At 44.0% G+C, this 23,409-nt stretch overlaps 1 protein-coding gene and 1 long non-coding RNA gene across 11 annotated transcripts; one reads left to right on the top strand and one right to left on the bottom strand.

Annotated features, from left to right (window-relative positions):
- The first annotated feature begins 4,712 nt into the window (after positions 1 to 4,712).
- LOC146261244 (uncharacterized) lies at positions 4,713 to 15,007 on the top strand. 7 transcript variants are annotated; one of them, XM_084667780.1, is made up of 16 exons: positions 5,896 to 6,351; positions 6,515 to 6,613; positions 6,772 to 7,407; positions 7,802 to 8,506; positions 9,292 to 9,449; positions 9,819 to 10,005; positions 10,924 to 11,604; positions 11,964 to 12,047; positions 12,225 to 12,360; positions 12,453 to 12,501; positions 12,698 to 12,753; positions 12,853 to 13,067; positions 13,204 to 13,451; positions 13,563 to 13,682; positions 13,780 to 13,927; positions 14,105 to 15,007. In XM_084667780.1, exons 1-16 carry the CDS (start codon positions 6,342 to 6,344, stop codon positions 14,431 to 14,433), a joined length of 3,861 nt encoding a protein of 1,286 aa, XP_084523906.1. In that variant the 5' UTR covers positions 5,896 to 6,341; the 3' UTR covers positions 14,434 to 15,007. The 7 variants fall into 7 exon arrangements, 6 of the variants coding, with proteins under 6 accessions (XP_084523905.1, XP_084523903.1, XP_084523904.1 ...); XM_084667777.1 differs by having other exon boundaries at positions 5,889 to 6,351; positions 9,292 to 10,005; XM_084667779.1 differs by lacking the exon at positions 5,896 to 6,351 and adding an exon at positions 4,713 to 5,825 and having other exon boundaries at positions 6,515 to 7,407; positions 9,292 to 10,005.
- LOC146261245 (uncharacterized) lies at positions 12,414 to 21,987 on the bottom strand. 4 transcript variants are annotated; one of them, XR_014724731.1, is made up of 8 exons: positions 21,838 to 21,987; positions 21,280 to 21,337; positions 20,040 to 20,169; positions 19,667 to 19,765; positions 19,048 to 19,232; positions 17,894 to 19,014; positions 17,576 to 17,772; positions 12,414 to 12,530 (listed from the first exon to the last, which is right to left on the bottom strand). It is a non-coding gene; the product is annotated as an uncharacterized LOC146261245 (long non-coding RNA). The 4 variants fall into 4 exon arrangements; XR_014724732.1 differs by having other exon boundaries at positions 17,938 to 19,014; positions 19,048 to 19,235; XR_014724730.1 differs by having other exon boundaries at positions 19,048 to 19,235.
- Between the last annotated feature and the right edge of the window lie 1,422 nt (positions 21,988 to 23,409).

Raw genomic sequence — 23,409 nt, forward strand, 5'->3', positions numbered from 1 at the left:
CTGCGTTTTTACGCACACGCACACGGGGAACGCCCTCTCCGTCAAGAAACGCCCTCTGTGTGTCCTCGCAGAGCTCTGCGTGCGCCTCCTGATTTTCCTGACTATCCGTCTGTCCGTGCGTCTTTTTACGGATACCCCTTGGCTATGATTGGTCCATATTAAGAACCGCTTGCGTCAGGGGTGGGGGCGGGGTTGCCATGACCAACAAGAGAACAGAATCCTTTGACCGCCATTGTTGTAAGTTTTTACAACTCTTATTTCAGCTAAACAGTACATGTAAATCAGCATCTGAATTAAAATGTGACGAGAAATGGGCAGTGTAGTTGCTGAAAATTTGCTTATTTTATTGATGAAACGGTTCATTTGTAAATTTGCTCCGACTTTTCGATAACCTAGCTAGCATCGCAGTACAGCGCCATCTACTGTTCTGGCTGTGAATTGCTTTCAGCACGCAGAGCCGTCGGAGTAGTATAAATTCAACCAATCCGTCCGACTTCGTCCGACTCCGTGCGTGCGTCTGTCCGTTAACGGAGACGCAGAAGTATAAATCGGCCTTAACGGACGACGCGCAAGTTAACGGAGTGAAGCAACATTGACGCGCAAACAGCCGTGTAAACTCGCATTCTCTCCCCCCACTCCATGGCGAGTTACATTGGGGGGGGGGGGAGGGGGGGAGTGAAGCTAGCGAAAGCTCGCCTCGGGTGGGGGGGCGGGGGGAGTAGGCTAATAAAATAGCCTACTGGCAGTTTCCTCAAAGCCTAAGACAAGGGACCTAGGCTTAACATTTTACTCGTAAAAATCGCCTCGGTTCGCCAATCTACACAGCAATACAAGGCGTTCACTCGCAGTGGCGGAACTAGAGTTTTATACATGGGGTGGCCAAGGGGTGGCCAAGGCTACTTCAGGGGGTCCATAGTTCAGAGTCTTGGGTCACTGTTTTCATTAATATATACAGTATAATCTGGGTCTAGTATTTTTAGGAAAAAAAGTTCAAGCAGGGATTTATAATAGCATTTCTGTGTTACAGAAATAACACAGTGCATAGTTTATTTGCAAAACAAAGTGAATTTACACACCCTAAAAAACACTGCAATTTGACTTGACAGGTAGCAGAAATCAAGCAGAAATGGACTGCCCAACAACATTACAAATTTACAGTATAATGTTTATTTCCCTCGGGGGCTCATGTGGGGGGTGCTCCGAGAGTACGGGGTACCGGATTCCCTGATCGGGGCTGTCCGGTCCCTGTACGACCGGTGCCAGAGTTTGGTCCGCATTGCCGGTAGTAAGTCAAACTTGTTTCCGGTGAGGGTTGGACTCCGCCAGGGCTGCCCTATGTCACCGATTCTGTTCATTACCTATATGGACAGGATTTCTAGGCGCAGCCAGGGTGTTGAGGGGGTCCGGTTTGGTGACCTCAGGATCGGGTCGCTGCTTTTTGCAGATGATGTGGTCCTGTTGGCTTCATCGGGCCGTGACCTTCAGCTCTCACTGGAGCGGTTCGCAACCGAATGTGAAGCGGCTGGGATGCGAATCAGCACCTCCAAATCTGAGGCCATGGTTATCGACCGGAAAAGGGTGGAGTGCCATCTCCGGGTCAGGGAGGAGATCCTGAACCAAGCGGAGGAGTTCAAGTATCTCGGGGTCTTGTTCACGAGTGAGGGAAGAATGGAGCGCGAGGTCGACAGGCGGATCGGTGCGGCGTCCGCAGTGATGCGGGCTCTGCATCGGTCCGTCGTGGTGAAGAAGGAGCTGAGTCGAAAGGCGAAGCTCTCTATTTACCAGTCGATCTACGTTCCTACCCTCACCTATGGTCACGAACTATGGGTAGTGACCGAAAGAACGAGATCGCGAATACAAGCGGCCGAAATGAGCTTTCTCCGCAGGGTGTCCGGGCTCTCCCTTAGAGATAGGGTGAGAAGCTCGGTCATCCGGGAGGGGCTCAGAGTAGAACCGCTGCTCCTCCGCGTCGAGAGGAGCCAGCTGAGGTGGCTCGGGCATCTGATTAGGATGCCTCCTGGACGCCTCCCTGGTGAGGTGTTCCGGGCACGTCCCACTGGGAAGAGGCCCCGGGGAAGACCCAGGACACGCTGGAGGGACTATGTCACTCGGCTGGCCTGGGAACGCCTCGGGGTCCCCCAGGAAGAGGTGGTGGAAGTGGCCGGGGAGAGGGAAGCCTGGGCCTCCCTGCTTAGGTCGTTGCCCCCGCGACCCGATCCCTGGATAAGCGGAAGATGACGAAACGAGACGAGATGTTTATGTTCATATATATTATGTTAACTAATAGCAAAGAAAAGTTTTGGAAATGGCCTAAACAAGACAAAATCAAATCTGTGTGATAAGAAACCCTTTGGATGTATAATTTTAAAATGTCGGTGTACAAGCTAGTACACAGTGCAGGTATTATTTATTACACCTACTAACATAGATGTAAACACTGTTAGGCTAAATTGGGAACCGATCTCCCGTCTATCTGATTACCGTATTTTTCGGAAAATAAGCCGCATCGTGTATAAGGGCACCCCCCCAGAATGAGCATTTTGTGTTTGTAAATCGGAGTATAAACCGCATTGGAATACTAGTATGTCCAGAAATAAATAAATAAAAAGTCACTCATTTAGTGGCAGAATCCATTGTTATGTCTACACAATTATTTTAGATATAGTATAAGTTTAGCTAGCTTGCAAATCCTGAGCATAGCCTACTGTAGCAGACCTTTCTATGTGATAACGGACAAGGGTGTTTTGTCCCTCGGAAGTTGCCGTAGGCTTGATGCTGAAAGCATATGTGAAATCAGTGAGGGCTGTTCGAAGAGCGATGTCAAGAAGAGCAGTGGTAAAATACAAGTTATGAAAAGAGACAAAATACAAGTTATGAAAAGAGACCGCGTCCGTGTCTTATTGTCCACAAGATCATATACAATTAGATGTAAAACGAACTTACAAAGAGCTTGGTTACACTACCAAAGTTAAATTAGTAATGTTGTAAGCGATGCTAGCGTTATTTTGTTAGAGCTAGCTAGCCTATAACATTTCACTGGGTCTACTAGCCATTCGCCTACTTTAGCAAGTCACTGTATTTCCAAGCTCTGATGGTGTAACTGAGACGACACGGTAGCCTAAATAATTCCTCTTTCAAGTAATAAGCCCCCGTTCAAGTGTTGAGCATTAAATTAGCTGCACGGTCTGTAGAGATCTTGAGACAAAGCCACTTTTTGTGGTAAAACCGGATTATAAACTGCTTCGAAATATAAGCCGCACAAGCACAAGAAAACTGTAAAATCGGAGTACAAGCCGCGGCTTATTTTCTGAAAATTACGGTAGCCTACTGATTGTCTCAGTTTGTCTGTTATTGGAATCGAAGTTCTAACATTAACTTTCACAACTAGGCTAATCAACATTCGTAAAAAAAATTCTGGAAACCTAAACCCAATGCAAACCTTAAAACTTACTTCAAATATTATGCCTTTGTCAATCGTGAAAAGAGCTTGTGGAACTGTGGAAATATTCTCTATTCTGCTGGCTGTTCTTCTTATTCTTCTGTATCTGGGGACATCTCTCTTCGATTTGAATAATGCACCGCAACATAGCAAAATAAATGCCTCTCTAATGAGGTCAAATGAAATGTCAATCAGCATCAAATTTCCATTAGCAAATTACATTTTGGGGTGGCACCCGGGGTGGCCAATCAGATGTCAGGGGTGTCCAGTGCCATCCCAGACACCCCTCTGGCTCCGCTACTGTTCACGTGTAGGGGAGTTCTGGAGGGGAGTGAGATTTCGGCCAGGGGCGAATCTAGGTTCCCACTTTTGGGGGGGCTAAGCCCCTAGATAAAACCTATTATTTTTCCTGTGACCCAGCAAAACTAGGGGAGTCTGGGGGCATGTTCCCCCAGAATAATTTAAAAAAAATATCATTTAAATAGTGTCCTCTAGTGGGTTTTAGGAATCGAAATTAACACATTTTGATTTAAAAAATGAAAATATTATTTATTTATTAAAGAAATTTGGGGGGCTAATGAAACTTTTGGGGGGGCTCCAGTTCGGCCCAACACCTGTTCTGCACTCTGTTGGGTAAAGAGGACGTATGCAGAATATGAACTTTGCAGAGTGACTGGTTCAGGGGCGAATCTAGGTTCCCACTTTTTTGGGGGGGCTAACTAAGTCCCTAGATTAAACCTATAATTTTTCCTGTGACCCAGCAAAACTAGGAGAGTCTGGGGGCATGTTCCCCCAGAATAATTTTTGAAGATCCTTTTAAATAGTGTCTTCTAGTGGGTTTTAGGAAGAGACATTAACAAATTTAGATTTGTCTTTTTTTTCTTTTTTTTATTCATTTTTTGGGGGGGGGGCTAATGAAACTTATAGGGCTAGATACGCCCATGGACCGGTTCTTTCTCTGATCGTGGGAAACTAAACCCATTGTAATTGGTACACACACACACACACACACACAGACATTCCTGCAATTAATAAAGAGATGAAAACGAAAGTGGCAGTGTATTAATTCCAGACAGACAGGTAACTTAAAGTCCATATCGCAGGTTAATTTTTCCAACGAATTTGCGCTATTTGTTTGTTGGTAATAAACATTTAAACTGTTACCCATTGTATTTGATGTTGTTGGGTGTCACAAAACGCAATATAATACGAAAAAGTAACCACTTTTTGCAATGATTTTTCTTTCCCCCACAATGCACTGCATGACGTCACGTTGGGGAGACAACAGACAAAAGTCTGCTTTGAGACCATTGAAATCGATTAGAAAAAACACTAGGCTAGTACCAGAGAATGTCTAATATGGGCTCTGCTAGTACCATCAAAATGTGGGACATCTAATTGGAAAGGTGTTTACAACGTCGGGGAAAATATTTAATTTGGGATGATCTTGGGTGGATTTTACAGGTGGGACTGGCAAGTTAGCCCATAGCTAGCCCATAGCTAGCATGATGTCTTTTAGATCTAGATAGAGCTACGTTTACCCGGTAGTTTACTTATCTGAACTAGTACAACGACATGATTGTCCGGGACAAGTGGATTTGTAGGAAAAGTGGAAGAGAATGTAGTACTTGCCCCACTGGACTCAAACAAAATAAAATGGCATGTTACTTGCACTGGCCAGCTTGCAATACTGAGGATAACCGAATTGTTGAGTTAGCCAATGTCGTTAGCGATGCTAGCTAACGTTAGGTTGCTAGCTGTAGGCCCTATATAACATTTCACTGGGTCTTGCAGCTGTTTGATTGACTGAAATTATATGTTATTTTATACTACTAGCCATTTGCATACTTTAGCAAGTCACAGTATTTCCAAGCCCTGATAATGTAACTGAGAAGACGCAGTAAATAATTCCTCTTTCAAGTAGCCTAATAAGCCCTCGTTCAAGTCAAATTAGCTGCACGGTCTGTAGAGATATTGGGACAAAGCTGAAATACAGTACTTAAAAGAAAGTGTTTCATTCTGCAGAAATTGTGTAAATGTTTAATGTAACAAATACAGTTTTTTATAACACCCTAAATTGTTATCATTTGTATAATATTACAGCTCATCTTTGTTGGTCAAAGGCACAATGTTTACCCGGACGTGACTTTTGTGCATGGAAAAGTGAAACGTAAATGTAGGCTAGTGTAGTGCCTCAAAAAGTAATGTCAGGCCCTGAATGATCACTAGATATAAAGAAAACGTTGACTTCCACTTGGTGCTATTTACTGACAGTAACAATAAATTGTGTGGACTGCTGTTCGTAGACGAGCTCCAGAGGTCGTTGCTAAATGATAGCAACTCACAATACAAGGAGGACACTTCAACTCTCCGCTCATTCTCCTGGGTAAAATGAACCGTTTAATAAATGAATGATTTAATAAATGATAAATTAATAATTTATTTGGCTTTGACGGCCGGCTGCGGACCATATACATTAGTGGTTCTTGCCACCTCTTCTTCATCCCGGTCAGTCACCATAGTTTTAGTACTAGATTGAGGCTCCTCTGCTCCATGACTCCCCAACGTGACTTCATCGTCGAATTGCGCTAATATGCTAATGCTAACACAAAAGACAAAAACTGGTCTTAAACACCATTTGGAGATTTCTTGTATAATATTCATATCTTGAGTGCTTTGTGTACCCATTAATCGACAGTGGTGGTTAACCTGCCACATGGCCTTTAAGACAACAGATGAACATTATAGGAGAAGCCACCCCCTCCGCCCATGCCACTGAGTTTCCGCAGCGCTCTTTTATTTTCCTTAACTTTGCGGAAATATCGGGGTCACACTGTCATCGACTCAAGAATTCCCTGACAGTCAATTCTAATTTCTCTCAGATTTTGACACTTGCCGCCTCATGAGAAATGGTAGGACCATTCATAATCATTAGGATCCTGTATTTTTTCAATTATTGTTGAGCAGTTTTTAACTAAACAGTTGTTGCCTGACGTGTTTGTAATAAGGTGCAGAGTTGCAGACATTGCGGCGAACTTTGTCTCCAGTCTCTGAACAGGCTGCACTTTCTTATAGACGGAGAGACTATAGGCTACGTAAGTCTGAAAGCGAAAGTGTTCCTGGATTTAAAATATCTGACGATCGTGGCGGTGAAGACAACAATAGAAGCCCGTGGTAGGTCAAGATAATTAACTCTATGTCAAATACCCACCCCTGTATAACATTTAAAATTTGCTTGTGTTTGTTAATCTAGATTCTGAAAATTAGAATGTAAATGGCAGGTAACTTGATCCATCGCACAGAGCTGAGGATTGTGCTGCTGGGGTGGATAGGTGCAGGGAAGAGTTCATCAGGAAACACCATCCTGGGCAGAGAGGAGTTTGACCTGAGGACAGCTCAGTGTGTGAAGAGACAGGGAGAAGTAGCAGGGAGGCAGGTCACTGTGGTCGACACTCCAGGATGGTGGAGAGATCTCCCTGCAGAGCACACAACTAAGCTGGTTAAACAGGAGATCGTACGGAGTGTGTCTCTGTGCCCCCCAGGACCGCACGCCCTCCTCCTGGTCATACAGGATTGTTCATTCACTGAGAAACACAGATTATCAGTAGAGAAGCACCTGCAGCTTCTTAATGAGAGAGTCTGGAGTCACACTATAGTGCTGTTCACTCATGGGGACTATCTGGGAAACACAACCATTGAGCAGCACATTAAACAAGAGGGGAAGGCCCTCCAGTGGCTTGTTGAGAAATGTGGGAACAGGTATCATGTCCTCAACAATATGAACAGTGGCGATGGCTCTCAGGTTACAGAGCTGCTGGATAAGATAGAGGAGATGGTAGCAGGAAAAAGAGGAAGACATTATGAGATCAATAGAGGAATACTGGACAAGTTAAAAAAGTGGAGGAGAACAAAAGAAGAAAAAGAAAGTCAGAAGGTGCCAGAACAGAGAGAGATCCACCAAACAATAGGTGAGTTTGTGTGTTTTGTGTGAGTGTTTTTTAGTCTAAGGAACATGCAGTGAAAATGGTGGTTGTGATACAAAAGTTGTTTGAGAAACATCACCCCTTCGTGTCTCTTAAAAATGTATTCCTCGTTTATATTTGAATTGTTATCATCTTTGAAACATTTTTAGCAGAAGGCCCATTGTCGAGCATTTAATCAAAAGCACAAGGTGTTTAGGAAAATGCTCTTATTTTTAAGTTCTCTCTGACAAATAAGACATTTCACAATGAGACATAAATAATAATAATAATAGCATTAACTATTGTTTAAACTAAGAGCACTGCATAAATATGCATTATTGAATTTAAGGGGTACAGCTGGTTAGGACACGACCGTTAACAAGATTTCTTTCGCCAATAGGTGACTCCCTCAATTTCTCAGAGCTGAGGATTGTGCTGTTGGGGCGGAGAGGTGCAGGGAAGAGTTCATCAGGAAACACCATCCTGGGCAGAGAGGAGTTTGACCTGAGGACATCTGTTCAGTGTGTGAAGAGACAGGGAGAAGTAGCAGGGAGGCAGGTCACTGTGGTCGACACACAAGGATGGTATGGGGATCTCCCTGTAGAGGGCACTATTAAGCTGGTTAAAGAAGAGATAGTACGCAGTGTGTCTCTTTGTCCCCCAGGACCTCACACTTTCCTCCTGGTCATACAGATGTATGTTTCATTCACTGAGAAATACAGAAAATCTGTAGAGCAACACCTGCAGCTTCTCAGTGAGAGAGTCTGGAGTCACACTATAGTGCTTTTCACCCATGGGGACTATCTGGGAGACACAACTATTGAGAAGTACATTCAACAAGAGGGGAAGGCTCTACGGTGGCTTGTTGAGAAATGTGGGAACAGGTACCATGTCCTCAACAATGAGGACAGGGGTGATGGCTCACAGGTCACAGAGCTGCTGGACAAGATAGAGGAAATGGTGGCAGGAAACAGAGGAGGACACTGTGAGATGGACAGAGAGCTGCTGGAAAAGATAGAGGAGAGAAGGAGGGCAGAGAAAGAGAGAGCACACGAGAGGCTGGTGAAAGTGCATAAACAGAGAGAGAATCTCAGATCACAAATGGGTGAGTTTATTTATATTTATTTTATTCATTTACCAAACACTTTTATCAGAAGCAATGTACAAATATTTCCCTTTCTTGCAAAGTGTAACATGTAATCTGCATAGTGCATAGAAACATATTTTGTTTTCCACCACAATCTCTGTGGGAGCAGATGCTTCATGTCCACCAAAGGTGTGGCATCGATTCAGGTCTGGCATCTATACACTTGTTGTCTGTCAGCTGAGAAGAGAAGAGAAGTTATACCAGACAAGTGACCAGATCTACTGTAGGAGAACAACATCTATATGAGGCAGGAAGATCAGAGAGCTCAGTAATGTAGAAATAGCATGAAATAGAGAACAAGGATCATCACAGATGTTTATACAGACACACAGAAGCAACTCTTATAGGACCAGCCAAATAAGTGCCCCCTTATCTACAGTACATCCATAGATGACTGAACCTGAACTTAGTCATGAACCTACAGTGTGAACGATGACACTTTTTAACATTGGATGTAAAGTAACACAGATGTAATAAATAGTTTATAAAATGTGTTGTACATATAAGCAGTAAATGGGTTACATAACAGCAGTACACATTGTAGAGATCTTACAAACATATGGATTGGGATTAATGTTTACAGGGGTGCAGAAAATAAATCCTTCCATTTTGCTCTCTTTGTTTCTTTTCTTCTCTCTTCTTCTTTTCTCTCTCTCTCTCTCTTTCTCTCTCTCTCTCTCTCTCTCTCTCTCTCTCTCTCTCTCTCTCTCTCTCTCTCTCTCTCTTCCTGTTACTCCATGCAGGTCACTGCCACCATCTCTTAGAGTTGAGGATTGTGCTGCTGGGGTATCGTTATGCAGGGAAGAGTTCATCAGGAAACACCATCCTGGGCAGGGAAGAGTTTAATTGGATGACAATATCTCAGAGTGTGAAGAAAGAGGGGGAAGTAGCAGGGAGACAGGTCAGTGTGGTCGAGACACCAGCCTGGTGGAGGAATTGCCCTGTAGAGGACACTACTGGGCTGGTTAAAGAAGAGATAGAACGCAGTGTGTCTCTGTGTCCCCCAGGTCCCCATGCCCTCCTCCTGGTCATACAGGGAATGACTTCATTCACTGAGCAGGAGGCAAATTCTATAGAGCAACATTTGCAGCTTCTCAGTGAGAGAGTCTGGGGTCACATTATAGTGCTGTTCACCTGTGGGGATTATCTGGGAGATACAACCATTGAGCAGCACATTGAGACAGAAGGAAAAGCCCTCAAATGGCTTGTTGAGAAATGTGGGAACAGGTATCATGTCCTCAACAATAAGAACAGGGGTGATGGCTTTCAGGTCACAGATCTGCTGGACAAGATAGAGGAGATGGTGGCAGGAAACAGAGGAAGACACTATGAGATAGACAGAGAGCTGCTGGCAAAGATTGAAAAGATAGAACTGTGGAGGAGAACTGAAGAAGAGAAAGCTAAAGACAGAAGGATGAAGGTGCAGAAACAGAGAGAGATCCACCAAACATTTATAGGTGAGTTGTTTTGGTTTGGTTTACAGTAATAGAGCAATCAGCCTAATTTGCAAGAACTGGAATAGGTTAAAGTCCAGTTTAGGAGTTTATTGAAAAACGAGAGAAAAGTAGAAGGTTTACACCTGTACCCATAACTTACTGCTTTGAGGAGAGCTTTGAGGGCTGGCCAGATGTGATCTTGTCAAGTCATAGAAAACTCTAAACGATAGGACAATATAGAAGGGGTACCAATTAGTCCAAAAGGAAAACATTTTCTGGCCCTTACCTCAGAGTTCTGGGGGTAATTTTGTTTAAAGTGTCTATGCTTTGTGTCATAGTGACATTTCACGTTACCACTTTTGACAAGGGCAACCGTCTCATTGCAGATTAAACACATCGGTTTTGTGCTCCCCACCGGCAACACAAATGCATACTTGTCAGTCCATTCTGTCTGAAATTTGCAATTTACGGAATCAACTTTTAGCTTTTTGTTGGGGTTTGTCACGTCATGATTTTGGCTAAGGAAGAAACAGGTACGGTTAGCAAATCGATGAGCCTGCGTTGTTGCGAAGGACACACACAACCTGCGAGACCCACAGAGGTTGCGGCCAACGTTGAGTGAGTGAGTTGTCATGGTGATTACAGTTATTACAGCTCCCGATTGGACCTTTGGATTGGACACGGAATATAGAAACCACATCTAGTAGAAAAAAAATATTACCTTGGATCATGACTAAATCAGACTGTTGATTTTGGCTTCGGTCCCAATTGTATTGCGTCTGGGTCCGGATCCGGACCGAAGTCCGCCTATTGAGTACCCCGCAATATAGCATCAAATAGAGTGTGTGAACTAAGAGCACAGCAGTTATCTGCATTATTGAATTTGAGGGGCACAAATGGTAAAGGGACAACAATTTATTTGGTTTATTTCTCCGACAGGTGACTCCCTTCATCTGGCAGAGCTGAGGATTGTGCTTTTGGGGTCGACAGGTGCAGGGAAGAGTTCATCAGGAAACACCATCCTGGGCAGAGAGGAGTTTGACCTGAGGACAGCTCAGTGTGTGAAGAGACAGGGAGAAGTAGTAGGGAGACAGGTCACTGTGGTCGACACTCCAGGATGGTTGGCGGATGTCCCTGTAGAGGAGACTACTGAGCTGGTTAAACAGGAGATACTACGCAGTGTGTCTCTATGTCCCCCAGGACCCCACACCCTCCTCCTGGCCATAGTGGGGGTGGTTTCATTCACAGAGGAAGACGCTAAATCTGTAGAGCAACACATGGAGCTTCTCAGTGAGAGTGTCTGGAGTCACACTATAGTGCTGTTCACCCATGGGGACCGTCTGGGAGACACAACCATTGAGCAGCACATTCAACAAGAGGGGAAGGCTATACAGTGGCTTGTTGAGAAATGTGGGAACAGGTATCATGTCCTCAACAATGAGGACAGGGGTAATGGCTCTCAGGTCACAGAGTTGCTGGACAAGATAGAGGAGATGGTGGCAGTGAACAGTGGAGATGTGTTCTGCCTGGAGGGCATCAGAGATGAAGAACAGATTTCTGAGTGGAACATACCAATTTTGCCTGACAGAAGGATTAGGAGCATGGATGATCCTCCTTCTTGTGAGTTTGACATTATATAGTGATAAAGTAATGATGATACGTAATAACATTTAGACAATATACTGTAACTGTATAGTGAGTAACACAGATTGCCAGTAGAGGCAGTGGACACTTCTAGTTGGGGTGAAGTAAGTGATACAAATGAAACCTGTCAGATTTGAGTAATAGAGTATAGCCAAGTAAAAACATTTCAAGGTATACATTGTGTGTTCAAAAATCTTAGAATGACAGAATCACAATTCTTACATGTAAAACTTTGTCCCAACTGGAAGTAATATTACGTTTGATTTAATGTGAAGTAGTTATTATGACACCTAGAACACTTGGTGCTGTTGATAACGAGTGTTGTTGTTCTTCAGTGAGTGGGGCCAGCGGAGCAGAAACCATCAACAACTCTGAAGACATATCTGAGTGGGGGTCAGAGGCTGGATCACAACCTGACGGTAGGACCAGGGTCAGAGGTCATAGAGGGTCATGTCTGATGAGGGTAGGACCAGTGTCAGAGGTCATAGAGGGTCATGTCTGTTGAGGGTAGGACCAGGGTTGGTAGGATTCAGACTGCTGACTCTCCTCAGTCTAGCCTCTGGTGTTCAGTGTGATCTGGTCTGCTTGTTCCACAGGGATTGGCGATGACAGATCTGAGTGCCAATCTCTGAGAAGTTCTGCACATGACTCCGCCTATGGCTCTGACACTTCTGGTCCGTCACGTCACCTGACCCCAGTAGTGGGATCATCCAGATCTAGGACTGGTGTGAGGTATGCAGATTAATCCTGGAGTTCTTGAGACAGCTGTATCTTGATCTGGTCCATTCAGTCAACACTGTCTTCTCTCCGTCTCCACAACCTAGGAAACCCCTGCTGGCTGGAGCCACTCTGAGTTCTACACCAGAGGAACTTGTAAGATCCAACACCTTGACTCTGAACATCTGTGGAGACAAACCAAACATGATATTTCAAATAGAACAGCAGTACATATTCCAGTTCTTTACATTGCCAAATGTTATAATACAACCCCCTCCATCTAGATCTGCCCTGTAACATCAGAGAACACTGAGAACTCTTGGTTTGATCAAGTTTTTCCTTTGTATTCCAGACTCCGACTGTAGTGACTCCAGAAACTGCAGTAGAACTCACAGAAACCTCATACAGGTGAGCTTTCCAGCCTCTAACAACATACTATCAGGGTTCAGTGGTATTGTCCCAGGTGTTTCTGCAGTAGTGAGTGAGCTGGTTCTGTTGTGTCCCCAGGCTCTGTTGCCCTCAAGCAGGCCTGTTCCAGTGCAGTCTGACTGGCCTCATGTTCCTGATGGAGGGCCAGGGGGAGGTGCTCTACAGGACTGTCCAATGGGACGAAAGTCTGCTGAACTCCACAGGCCGCTCCCCTGCCGGACCCCTGTTCACCATCGATTGTCCCCAGGGCTCTGTCTGTCAGCTGCACCTCCCACACTGTGAGATTCTCTCTGGTGAGTTACACCTAGAAACGTCTCACCCAGCAGACTGTATGTGCTTGACTTCTATCTGTCCAAGATGTCCTATCCTAGACTGTCTGTTATAGACAATGAGGTAACACAGTGAGAGCGACGGGTTACTGTGTTTCAGGAGAGGGGCGTGAGGTGCTGTCTGTGGCTCATGTTACTGGAGGCAGCGTGGAGCTTGTGCCTCCACTGAGGGTGACAGACTCTCATGTGGTGGTGGATGTGACAGACCTGTCCCTGTGGGGCCTGGTCAGGTGGTTTCTACCCTCCCTCACCATCAAGGGCCAGGTGCTCCTCTTCCTCCAGCAGCTGAGCCCCATGTATACCATCCTTAACGTGATGGTTCTGCCCAGCAACGTGCCTCTCTCTGAGGTAAACCAGACATCCCTGCTCCACATCCACAGTGACCTGCTGGAATCATGGAATGTTGAGCTTTTCCATGATAGTCTTCAGGGAAGATAGTAGCCTCTGTCTGGTTTGCAGGTGAGGGAGAAACAGGAGGGAACCACCTACCTGCGTGTCAGTTCTGACTGCCGGCTAGCTAAGGGGGAAAGGTACAGTCTCACCTGTCATCTAGAAGAGACACCCAGGATACAACCAAAGGTAGGTGACTCATTGGGTCACACTAGTTCCAACATTGTGGTTTCAGTGTTGTGCTACAGTAGATGCTGACTCATGACTGGGTTCCTCCCTGTTCCAGTTTGTTGTGATGGACTCGAACTACGGACCCAACTACCACCCCACCTTCCAGGTGTTCCTGCCCCCCGTCACACAGGAGGCGGAGCTCATCCTGTTGGAGAGGAGGCTGGAGGGGGTGGAGGTGTGGTCAGGGCTGGTCCCACTGACAGGTAACACCAGCACCACCAATTCAATGTGTTTGTAAAACTATTGTTGTTGGTTAGTAGGGTTTTTGTCATAACATGACAAAGGTGAATGAGTATCTGAGGTGGATCCTTAGTCTGTTAGCTGAGTCTTCTGCTCTGGAGGGTTCTCTCCATGGAGTGACATGATGTCACTGTTTGCAGGTGCTGCTGTCACCGGGGCGACGACGTCAGAGGGACCGTCTGAGCGCGCTCAGAGTGAACATGCGGAGCAGCAGCTGAAGGCTGTGAGGTCAGAGTTTGTGAGGCGTGTCTCGGTCCCCGTGCTGAACAGCCTATTGGACGAGCTCCGTCAGCATGGAGTCATCACGCAGGAAGAGGAGGAGTCTGTCAAGGCCATCGCTGAGCGGGCGGAGAGAGCCCGCCACGTCATCGATGCCGTGCTGAACAAAGGAGCTCAAGCCTGCCACATGATGACAGTGTTCTTACTTGAGCAGGACTCCTTATTGAGCACAACGCTTGGTCTCAGATAGTGTGGCTGTGGGGGGGGGATGTCTGGACACCATTTGTGCATGAAAACAGGGATGTATAATGTTAATCACACTCAGAAGATCAGTCATTGCCGTATCTGTTCATATGTTTTCTTTTGATATTTTCCACTCAGGTAAATCCTACTGTAACTCTGTAAAGTCTGCAATGATCTGAGCAAACTCAAGCCTTTCATCAGCAATCCAGTTAGCTGTCCTACTCTGTATTCTTTGAATCTGACCTTAATCAGGTTCTTCAGAGTGCATCAGGTTAGTGTGCCAAGGCAGAGTACACCAGAAAGCTTGCATAGAAAAGGAATAGGTGAACTGTTTATGATTAATGAAAATGTTTACATGGGACCCCTGCAAAGTACGGTCTAGCCCTCTCACACAGTGCCATACACAACATCCAAAAGGGAATGAAACCTGTGTTTATAGTTAGCTTGGCACTGGTACTATATTGGAGATCTACGCGTATTAAATAGTGAAATACATGTACTTTAATTCTGTAATTGATTACATTTTGCAATACATGTTTTCTTTTGTCGTCTGTCAATAAAAACAATTAGAAAATGTACAATGTTGTGACACCACTCAACACGGAACGAGTTTGGTTGCCGGAGTAAAATGAGTCGTCACTTCTATAGGCCCAGGGTCATGATGTTCATCTGCAGAGGCTGAGCTGTTTACATGGCGAAGAGGATAAGGAACGCCACCATGAGACAGAAGAGACCCATGGCCTCAGACAGAGCGAACCCCAGGATGGCATAGGAGAACAGCTGCTGCTTCAGGGAGGGGTTCCTGGGGAGGGAGGTGTGTGTTAGAGACAGCCACCTTACAGTTCATCAACCTGCTCCTGCTAACCCTCCCCTACTGTATTAGCTACTGTATCACTGAACAGTTCCAGTAAAGTGACATACAAATATATAAGCCCAAACTGAACCCTCCTGGTGGTGCTGGTTGAGAGGGGTTGGTTAACTGGCATAGCCTATGATGAGAGGACCAAACACTGTTCCGATTCCAGCTGGACCCTGTAATACTGTAATAAGGCTTCTCATAGAACCAAGGCATAAAAACAGCAGACTGGAGATGGTGCTTTTTAAGTACGACCTGCCTTGATCAGCCATCACAACGATATACTGATTGGAAAAGCACAAGTAGGTTATCTGTACTCCATAGCATATTTTCCCATTGGGACATGTCCCATTGGGACATGGAAACCTTCCACATCAAACCAATGTAATAAGCATTCAACATTGTCAGCTTCTCTTACTCTCCCTCTAGGCCTATGTAATAATGCATACTGCATCTCTTTGTTTAAACTACTTACTGAAGGTCAGCCATGCGACTGTAAGATTGTAGTTCATACCTACTATAAGCTCTATGCTAAAAATTACATTTATAATTTTCACTATGTAAGGCTGGTTGTCACCCTCACCCCACCTCTCCTCAAAATTAAGTTGCTGGATGGTGTCTCTACTTGATGGGTCTCACACCTCATTGTGTAACTTACTGTTGCATTGCTAGTCATATTCTAAATAAGGGTTAAGATGTGGTCTGACTGGTTGTTCGACAGATTATAGTTGTGCCTAAAAGGAATAGTGAAGCTGTTCTCTAGATTTTTGATCTCCTGAGGGCTTCCCCTCAGCTCTGGCTTCTCCTACCCTTTCTCCTTCCTCACCTCTAACCATGTATCCCTCCGATTTACAATTATCATGGTAGAGTAGATACGATTCAAAGTCTTCACTTAGAAACAAGTTTGGCTTGTAATTTATTTAATTAATTAGCAATATCATTAAATATACATTTAATTGAAACATACTTTGACCAGGCTAAGTCTGATTTAACCCATCAAGTCAAATAACTGCAATTCCAGCATATTTGGTTCCATTTAGGCTACCCCTCTTCCTTTAAAGATCCCGTGACGGGATGCTTTTAGATGGATGCTTTTATATAGGCCTTAGTGGTCCCCTAATACTGTATCTTGAGTCTCTTTCCTGAAATGCAGCCTTGGTGCAGAATTACAGCCACTACCAGCAGTCCCACAATGAGCTTTCCTCCGGACGTGCCGTTTCTGTGTCTGAAGCTTTAAATGCTATGAGGAGAGAGGTGGGGCTAACTGCCATGCTTCGGTCATTTGCAAGCCATGAGGTCTCACAAGGAAAAAACTATATTGCACTCGCACGTAGCTCAGTTTCTCATGGGCGGGCCAGATATTCTGGAAGGCAAAGCAGAGAAAGGGGAGCTAACCTTCCTTCTTATGACGACACAAGGAGAGTATTTTCAAAATCGAGCATTTGAGCTTTCATTTTCTCTAAGGCGGAGAGGAATACAGAGGGCTTGGTTTACACCTATCAAAATGTATATCCACTGGTGGACCAAAGGCTAGGGGAACTCACAATAATGTTAAATAAACCTGACAAAAAGTGACATTTTCATATCATGGGACCTTGAAAGGTTTTTGACATTTTCAAAATACAAATCTAGTTTTTCTTGTGTTCGGGTGCACTGAAGATCTGTCTGTGGATTCTGTCACAATGACTGCCTGCCTGAGACAGAGAAAGAGGCATTTTAAGACATTTCGAACAGAGCCAGAGGGAATTCCCTTCTTTGAAAATCGAAAGATGCGTTGTTTTATCATTGGATGAATAACCCAAGAGTGTTCCTAATTAGTCAGATGATAAGTGAGAGCTTCCGGTTTAGAAGCAGTGGTACCAATTTGGTGACTTTCTCGCTATATCTGGCGACTTTCCAAACCGTCTTGGCGACTTATTTTGTCCGAAGTGACTAGCGACAAATCTAACAACTTTTTGGTGTTATTGGAGACTGTCTGGTGTTGTGGAGACTTGCGTGAAAGGTGTCATTCTGCAGTTACTGTCTTCAATGAGCACAGTAATTTTGCACAGAAAGATTGAAGTCTAAATTTGACATTGCATTAGCTAAAATATAGAAGATATCTTTCTCTGTGGTATATTCTTACTAAGTACAATCTCATATCAACAGTAACCTACCATTTTGAGCTGGCGTTAGCATGTTAACAATTAATGTAGGGTATAAATTGGGGGAAAGTGTTAGTGCTGCCACAATGTGAAACTGTGATACAACTGTAGTACATGCCAAAAGTAGGTTCACAAAAGCCTGTAATTACCTGCTGCATTCTAATCAGGGCCTGAACCTGGACTTGAGCTCTGGTTAGGGTCTGCACCTCTCCATCAGGGTTCGGGCCTTTGTCTGGTTGTGAGCCAGGGTCATAAGCTGGGCAAGAGCAGTCATGGTCAGTTATCGGTTAGATACTCCAGGCACAACACACACACCAGGAGAGCTGATCCATATGTAGACAGCAGGCTGGAAAGAGACAGGACACATATTATGTTAAATACACAGTTAGATACAGTAGACACCCAAGGTTTTTGATGCCACCTTGTGTAGCACACATTTAAGAAATAAATTCCTGTATGGTTTACACCTGCTGTGTGACACCAAGGCAAGGGTGTAGGCATGGGTCAGGACCTGGGTCTGGGTCAGGAGATGGACCCGAGGCTCGCTGACGACTTGCTTTACCTGGGCCTGAGGCTGGGTCTAGACCTGAGGCAGGGTCTGGAACAAGGGTGGGTAATCAGTCCAGCATAAAGAGCCAAAAATAAAAACGTACCATAGCAAAGAGCCACACATGCACGCCCGCACTACAACAGCGGTTTACAGATCTAATGACAGTAATAATACAAAGCATAACAGTTTTTGTACGACCACACAGTGCCTGCAAAGACCGATTTTGCAAACATGAGTCGGGTGCTGAGAAGAGAAATAAAACAAAAAAGAAGCAATAATTTCACAAGTCAATTCGCTGGATACATTTGTCAGCACGTCTTGCAAAAATGGGGTGGCTGGCTCTGCACGTGCGCAGGATAATAGCTGTCGGAATTATGGACAGTCTCGCGGGTCCATGTAGGGTCCATAAACAGTATATATTTTTTGTATTCCTTTTATTCCCCAAGCTGCTCAGTAAGAGCCTCACAGGAGCAGGAAAAGAGCCGCATGTGGCTTGTGAGACGCAGGTTCTCCACCCCTGGTCTGGACCTAAAGTTGGGTCTGGACCTGCTTGACTTGGGCCTGAGGCTGGGTCTGGACCTTGACCTGAGGCTGGGTCTTGAACTGGGCCTGAGGCTGGGTCTTGAACTTGGCCTAAAGCTGGGTCTGGACCTGAGGCTGGGTTTGGATCTCAGGCTGGGTACTGAACTGGGGCTGAGGCTGGGTCTGGATTTGAGGCTGGGTTTTGAACTGGGCCTGAGTCTGGGTTGGACTTGGGCCTGTGGCTGGTTCTGGACCTGCTTGACTTGGGCCTGAGCCTGGGTCTGGATTTGAGGCTGGGTCTGGATCTGAGGCTGGGTCTGGACCTGCTTTACTTGGGCTTGAAGATGGGTCTGGACATTGACTTTGATTTGAGGCTGGGTGTGGACCTGGGCCTAAGGATGGGTCATGGCATGCTTGACCTGGGCCTGAGGCTGGGTCTGGACCTAATTCTGGGGCTGGATAATGGATTTGAAGGAGGTGGACTTGAGGCTGGGTTAGGACATGCTTGACCTGGACCTTAGGCTGGGTTAGGACCTACTTGACTTGGGCCTGAGGCTGGGTCTTGACATGCTGGACTTGGCCGTGAGACTGGGTCCAGACCTTGACTTGGACCTGAGGCTGGGTGTGGACTTGGCCCTGAGGCTGGGTGTGGATCTGGGCATGAGGCTTAGTCTGGACCTTGGCAATTGGCAGTCTGGACCTTGGCAGTTGGCATGGATCCGGGCACTCATGTGCTGCTGAGGGTTGGCAATATGTGGAATTAATAATTGAATATTTATCAAAACATTGAAATGGCATCTTTCAAAAATATTTTTTTTGAAAGTTTTATTGTCAGCAAGTTGACTGATGATGATATCTATATCTATATACCTGCTATATAAATTATTTGTATAGCATTGTTAATAATATTGATAGGATTTGCGTATAAAGCAAAAATAGATTTATATGTTTATGTGTTGTAATTAGCTATAGTCAAATTGTCCACATTTTTTTGTGGTGCAGGCAATTGAACCAATAGAAATATTTCACATTTACTCATATGGTAATGCATGTTGTGTGGTGAAACGTGTGCAATGTTTCGTTTACAAAAATAACAAGGTTGTAGTGAGAATAACAATAATGTGGTAGTTTATTGAAGTTTTATTACTTAATTTAAATGATTACTCACCCTCTAACACCTCCCCTTGGAGCAGTGTTCGGACATTGCCCTGGATGGAGCGGAGGTAGCTTTTGTATTTCTTTTATTTCTTTTTCCAATTCTGCATATCTAGGGTTACATGAAAATACAAAAAAGACTAAATACATGTTTATCCTTAATTTCTACTATAATACTAAAGAAAACTACTACCATAACTACATGTCCAGAATTCTAGAGATGAGGAAAATATAAATGAGGAAAATATAATATTTTGTACAATTATCACTGGAAATAACAACAAAAATCTCAATGACAATTTCATTAAATCTTATTTTCATGGCATTTCATTTATGCAAGGCTACAACTTTACTTACTCCATTTGTGTTCTAAGTAGGCTACTTACTTCTCTTGAAGATCTCTGAGATCCACTGACAGTTGCTGTTTTTTTCTTTCTTTAATTGACGGTACCCTTGGAACAATTGATCGTAAATTTGCTGAGGGACCACTCCACCTTCATCTGTGCATTCTGAATCCTAATTGTGAAGGAGAAGCTTTGTCTTTTATCTGGAGATATTAATTACATGGCTTAGGGGCTACTTGTGTCAACTCTGTCTGGCTAAGAAATGTGAGATAAGCAACAATGCCATACACACCTACAAGTCACAGTTTAAAACAGGGTTCGTACAAGGTGCTTAAAGTGCTTGAAGTATTTGAATCTGACTTTTTGAAATTTAAGTCCTGGAAAACCCCTCATATTAAAATAAAAACAGTAATAAAATACATAAAATAAAAATAACAGTCATATTATTGACGAGGTACTTGAAAAGTACTTGAATTATTTAAAGACATTAATTTACAAAGTCATTTTTACGTTTTTGAAAAAGTATTTTCGCTCAAAATGAATGCCTCCGCCCATCCCCCTCCTGCTAATTTAATTAAAGCACCATCCGTTTTGGCATTCTTTGGATTGCGTTATAGCATATCATCATGTTCTGAATTAATTTAAGTGTTTTTCAAGCATGATAAGAGCCAAACTGGAAATCAATTCGGTTCTGAAGAAGCGCTGTCTGAAGCGGCATTCTTTGCACTAACACCAGACTCAAACACCGAGAGAAAACCCGCTTCTTCTCAGCCAGTGCGCGCCAGTAACGTAGGCCTATCAATTAGGCCTACTTGAGGACTAAACCGAAAATTGTGAAAATTACCATTTTGACGAGTATCCTCGTATGCAGTCTTTAATGAGTTTCAAAGTCTTAAATGAAGGTGAAGAGCTGGAAGAAAACTGGATTTGTGTCAGATCCGCGACATGTGCGTTAGGTCTTAAAGAAACAGACGTCTAATAAACACACTGCTGTCCGTCTCATTAATGTTAATCAAAGAAAGAGAAAATCACTGCTCTTGATTGAATAACATATGTAGCTTTAATAAGGATTATTTTAAAGTAAATAAAGTAGGCTATATGTTTTATAAATTAGATTCATTTTAGTCCTTGAAAACCCCCAAAATAGTGCTTGAAAAGTCCTTGAAAGTAGGCCTATGGAATTTCATTATACAGAATCTGTACGAATCCTGTTAAAATAAAATGCATAACCAAACACCTAAACGTGAACTTCTGTCATTGGGTATCTGCTTGTAAGTCCTACCTCATCATCCGAAGACAGCACACTTCTTTTTTTTCTTCGGTACTCTCTCCGAGGTATCCTAGACAAGGCTAGATCAGTCAGTTAACAGACCTGAAGGTTCACTATCACTAAAAACAACTCGTTTTCAGTATGTTGTGATATGTAGTACACTTTAGAGTTACATTGCAGTCACATGACATAAATAGGGGTGATTTCGGATAATATGGGAACTTTTTTGCATTGATTTTCTCATCGGAGCTTCCTGATTGACTAGTGCCCTGACCCTTTCTGTGATAGCCTACTACACCAATCACGTTTTGTGATTTCAGTCACATAACATCCATGCTAAACCTGTTCTGTGGACATAGAACTTTGACTCTAGCAGAAAAGCAGGAAAGAAAACGCTCTGGAGTTCAGGCGTCCCACATTACCCAATGTCCCAGATTACCCGAATTCACCCAGACCAGATAGGCTACTGTAGTGCAGAGCCATAGAAAAGCCATCTTTTTCTATGGCTCTGGGCTAGTGCAGTACCAGAATGTCAGACATAGGACAAGCATTGGAAAGTAAACTATTTACCAAAACAGATTATCTTTCCCTACACAGTGGGTTTTTCCTTTAGGCAGCGATAATTTTTCTAAGCACGTTGCCTTTCTTCTTAGTCTACAATTCACGTTGAACTTTGGTTTTTAGCAAAGTCAATACTGTTTAACATAGCGAAAATTAGCATAACCGTTATGGGGGGGGGGGGGGGGAGGGGGCTTGAGTAAATCGCCGACGTAACGCTCCGAACAGTAGATGGCAGTAATGTACCTTTTATGATGGAGAGAAGAAGAACACCTGGTGCTACGAATCTCTGGCTGAACACAGAAGTTGCCGATTAAAAATGCCTTCTTGTGCTGCTTTCAACTGCACTAACCGAAGGCTCCTCGGCGGGGCCCGATCAACTTTACATTTCTTCCGGCATGTATTTGTCGTAAACGTTTTATTACTTAAAACATTATTTTGTTAAAGTCCCATAAAGAAATTCCTAGCTAGCAACTTCTTTCCGGCATTTACAGACTGCCTATCTATTGACAATCTAACTATGTATCAAAGTGTCGATAGACTTGCCTATTTTAAGAATGCACACTGTATCATTTGAAACCAGTGTCAGTCATTACATTTAGTCGATTATGATTGTGTTAGTTTTCATCCAGTAATCACCTGCCCAATACAAACATTAGTGAGGCTGGCATTGATTTTGAGCTAGTATGTGACCGTCTCGGGTCATCCGAGTTTACATGGGGATTATGAATCAGTTGCTTTTTCTTGAGTAGGCGTGAACGGTACAGTTCGAAGCGATTGAAGAAATTGCTAAATAAATCTTTAGTATAACCCCTCTGTATGATGCCAATCTGATAGGCTGATGAATGCAAAAATATAATAATTTTCAAAAAATATGTTTAATTATCTATCTAATTATCTATCTTCAATAGAACTATTAGTGCTAATTAATGCTAAACAAATCCATGACAGCTTTCCTTTAGGCGACCAGGCCAGGCTGCAGCAGTGGGTCCTCAACGTGAGACGTTTACACTGGAATCCAAATCCCAACTCTCGACTGTGTTCGCAGCATTTCAAGGATGACTGTTTTTACAAGGACCGCAAGGGTAATATCAAGCTATCCACGTCTGCAGTGCCCACCCTTTTTTCCTTTCCATGTCTACGGAAGAAGTCACACACAAAGACAATAAAGCGAGAAAGTGTTATTAGGGAGCATTGTTATAGCCTCGATCTTCCAATAACACAGGAAACACAGGACATTCCAGTTTTTGATCTTCAAGCCTTGGACAACTTTTCAGATGTCGGAAACATTGAGGAAATTGATAACACTGAGGCACAAGTTGTGTCACTGAACAAGTCTGTGGTAATAGATCAAACATTTGGTATTGCGGATGACACTGAAGATGCTAGTGAGTGTGGATTATCTGAAGACAATGAAGACCAGCTACACTACATCATGTGTGTTACACATGATCACCACTACTTCACAGATAAACACCCCTGCCCTCTTGGGGAGCACGGCTACTTTGTTGCGGAATCCCCAAGAACCCTAAAGCGACGTTTAGACATAGTCAACGACCATCTGACTACATGCAGGAAGCAGCT

This window comes from Hypomesus nipponensis, chromosome 12 (genome assembly GCF_054491055.1).
Source record: "Hypomesus nipponensis isolate SF chromosome 12, ASM5449105v1, whole genome shotgun sequence".
In the NCBI taxonomy this organism is placed as follows: domain Eukaryota; kingdom Metazoa; phylum Chordata; class Actinopteri; order Osmeriformes; family Osmeridae; genus Hypomesus; species Hypomesus nipponensis.

Bases quoted from the DNA above. Each gene is read 5' to 3' on its own strand.
- LOC146261244 (XM_084667777.1), top strand. The intron at 12,048-12,224 runs GTAGGACCAGGG...CTTGTTCCACAG, and splicing joins GGCTGGATCACAACCTGACG to GGATTGGCGATGACAGATCT. The intron at 12,754-12,852 runs GTGAGCTTTCCA...TTGTGTCCCCAG, and splicing joins CTCACAGAAACCTCATACAG to GCTCTGTTGCCCTCAAGCAG.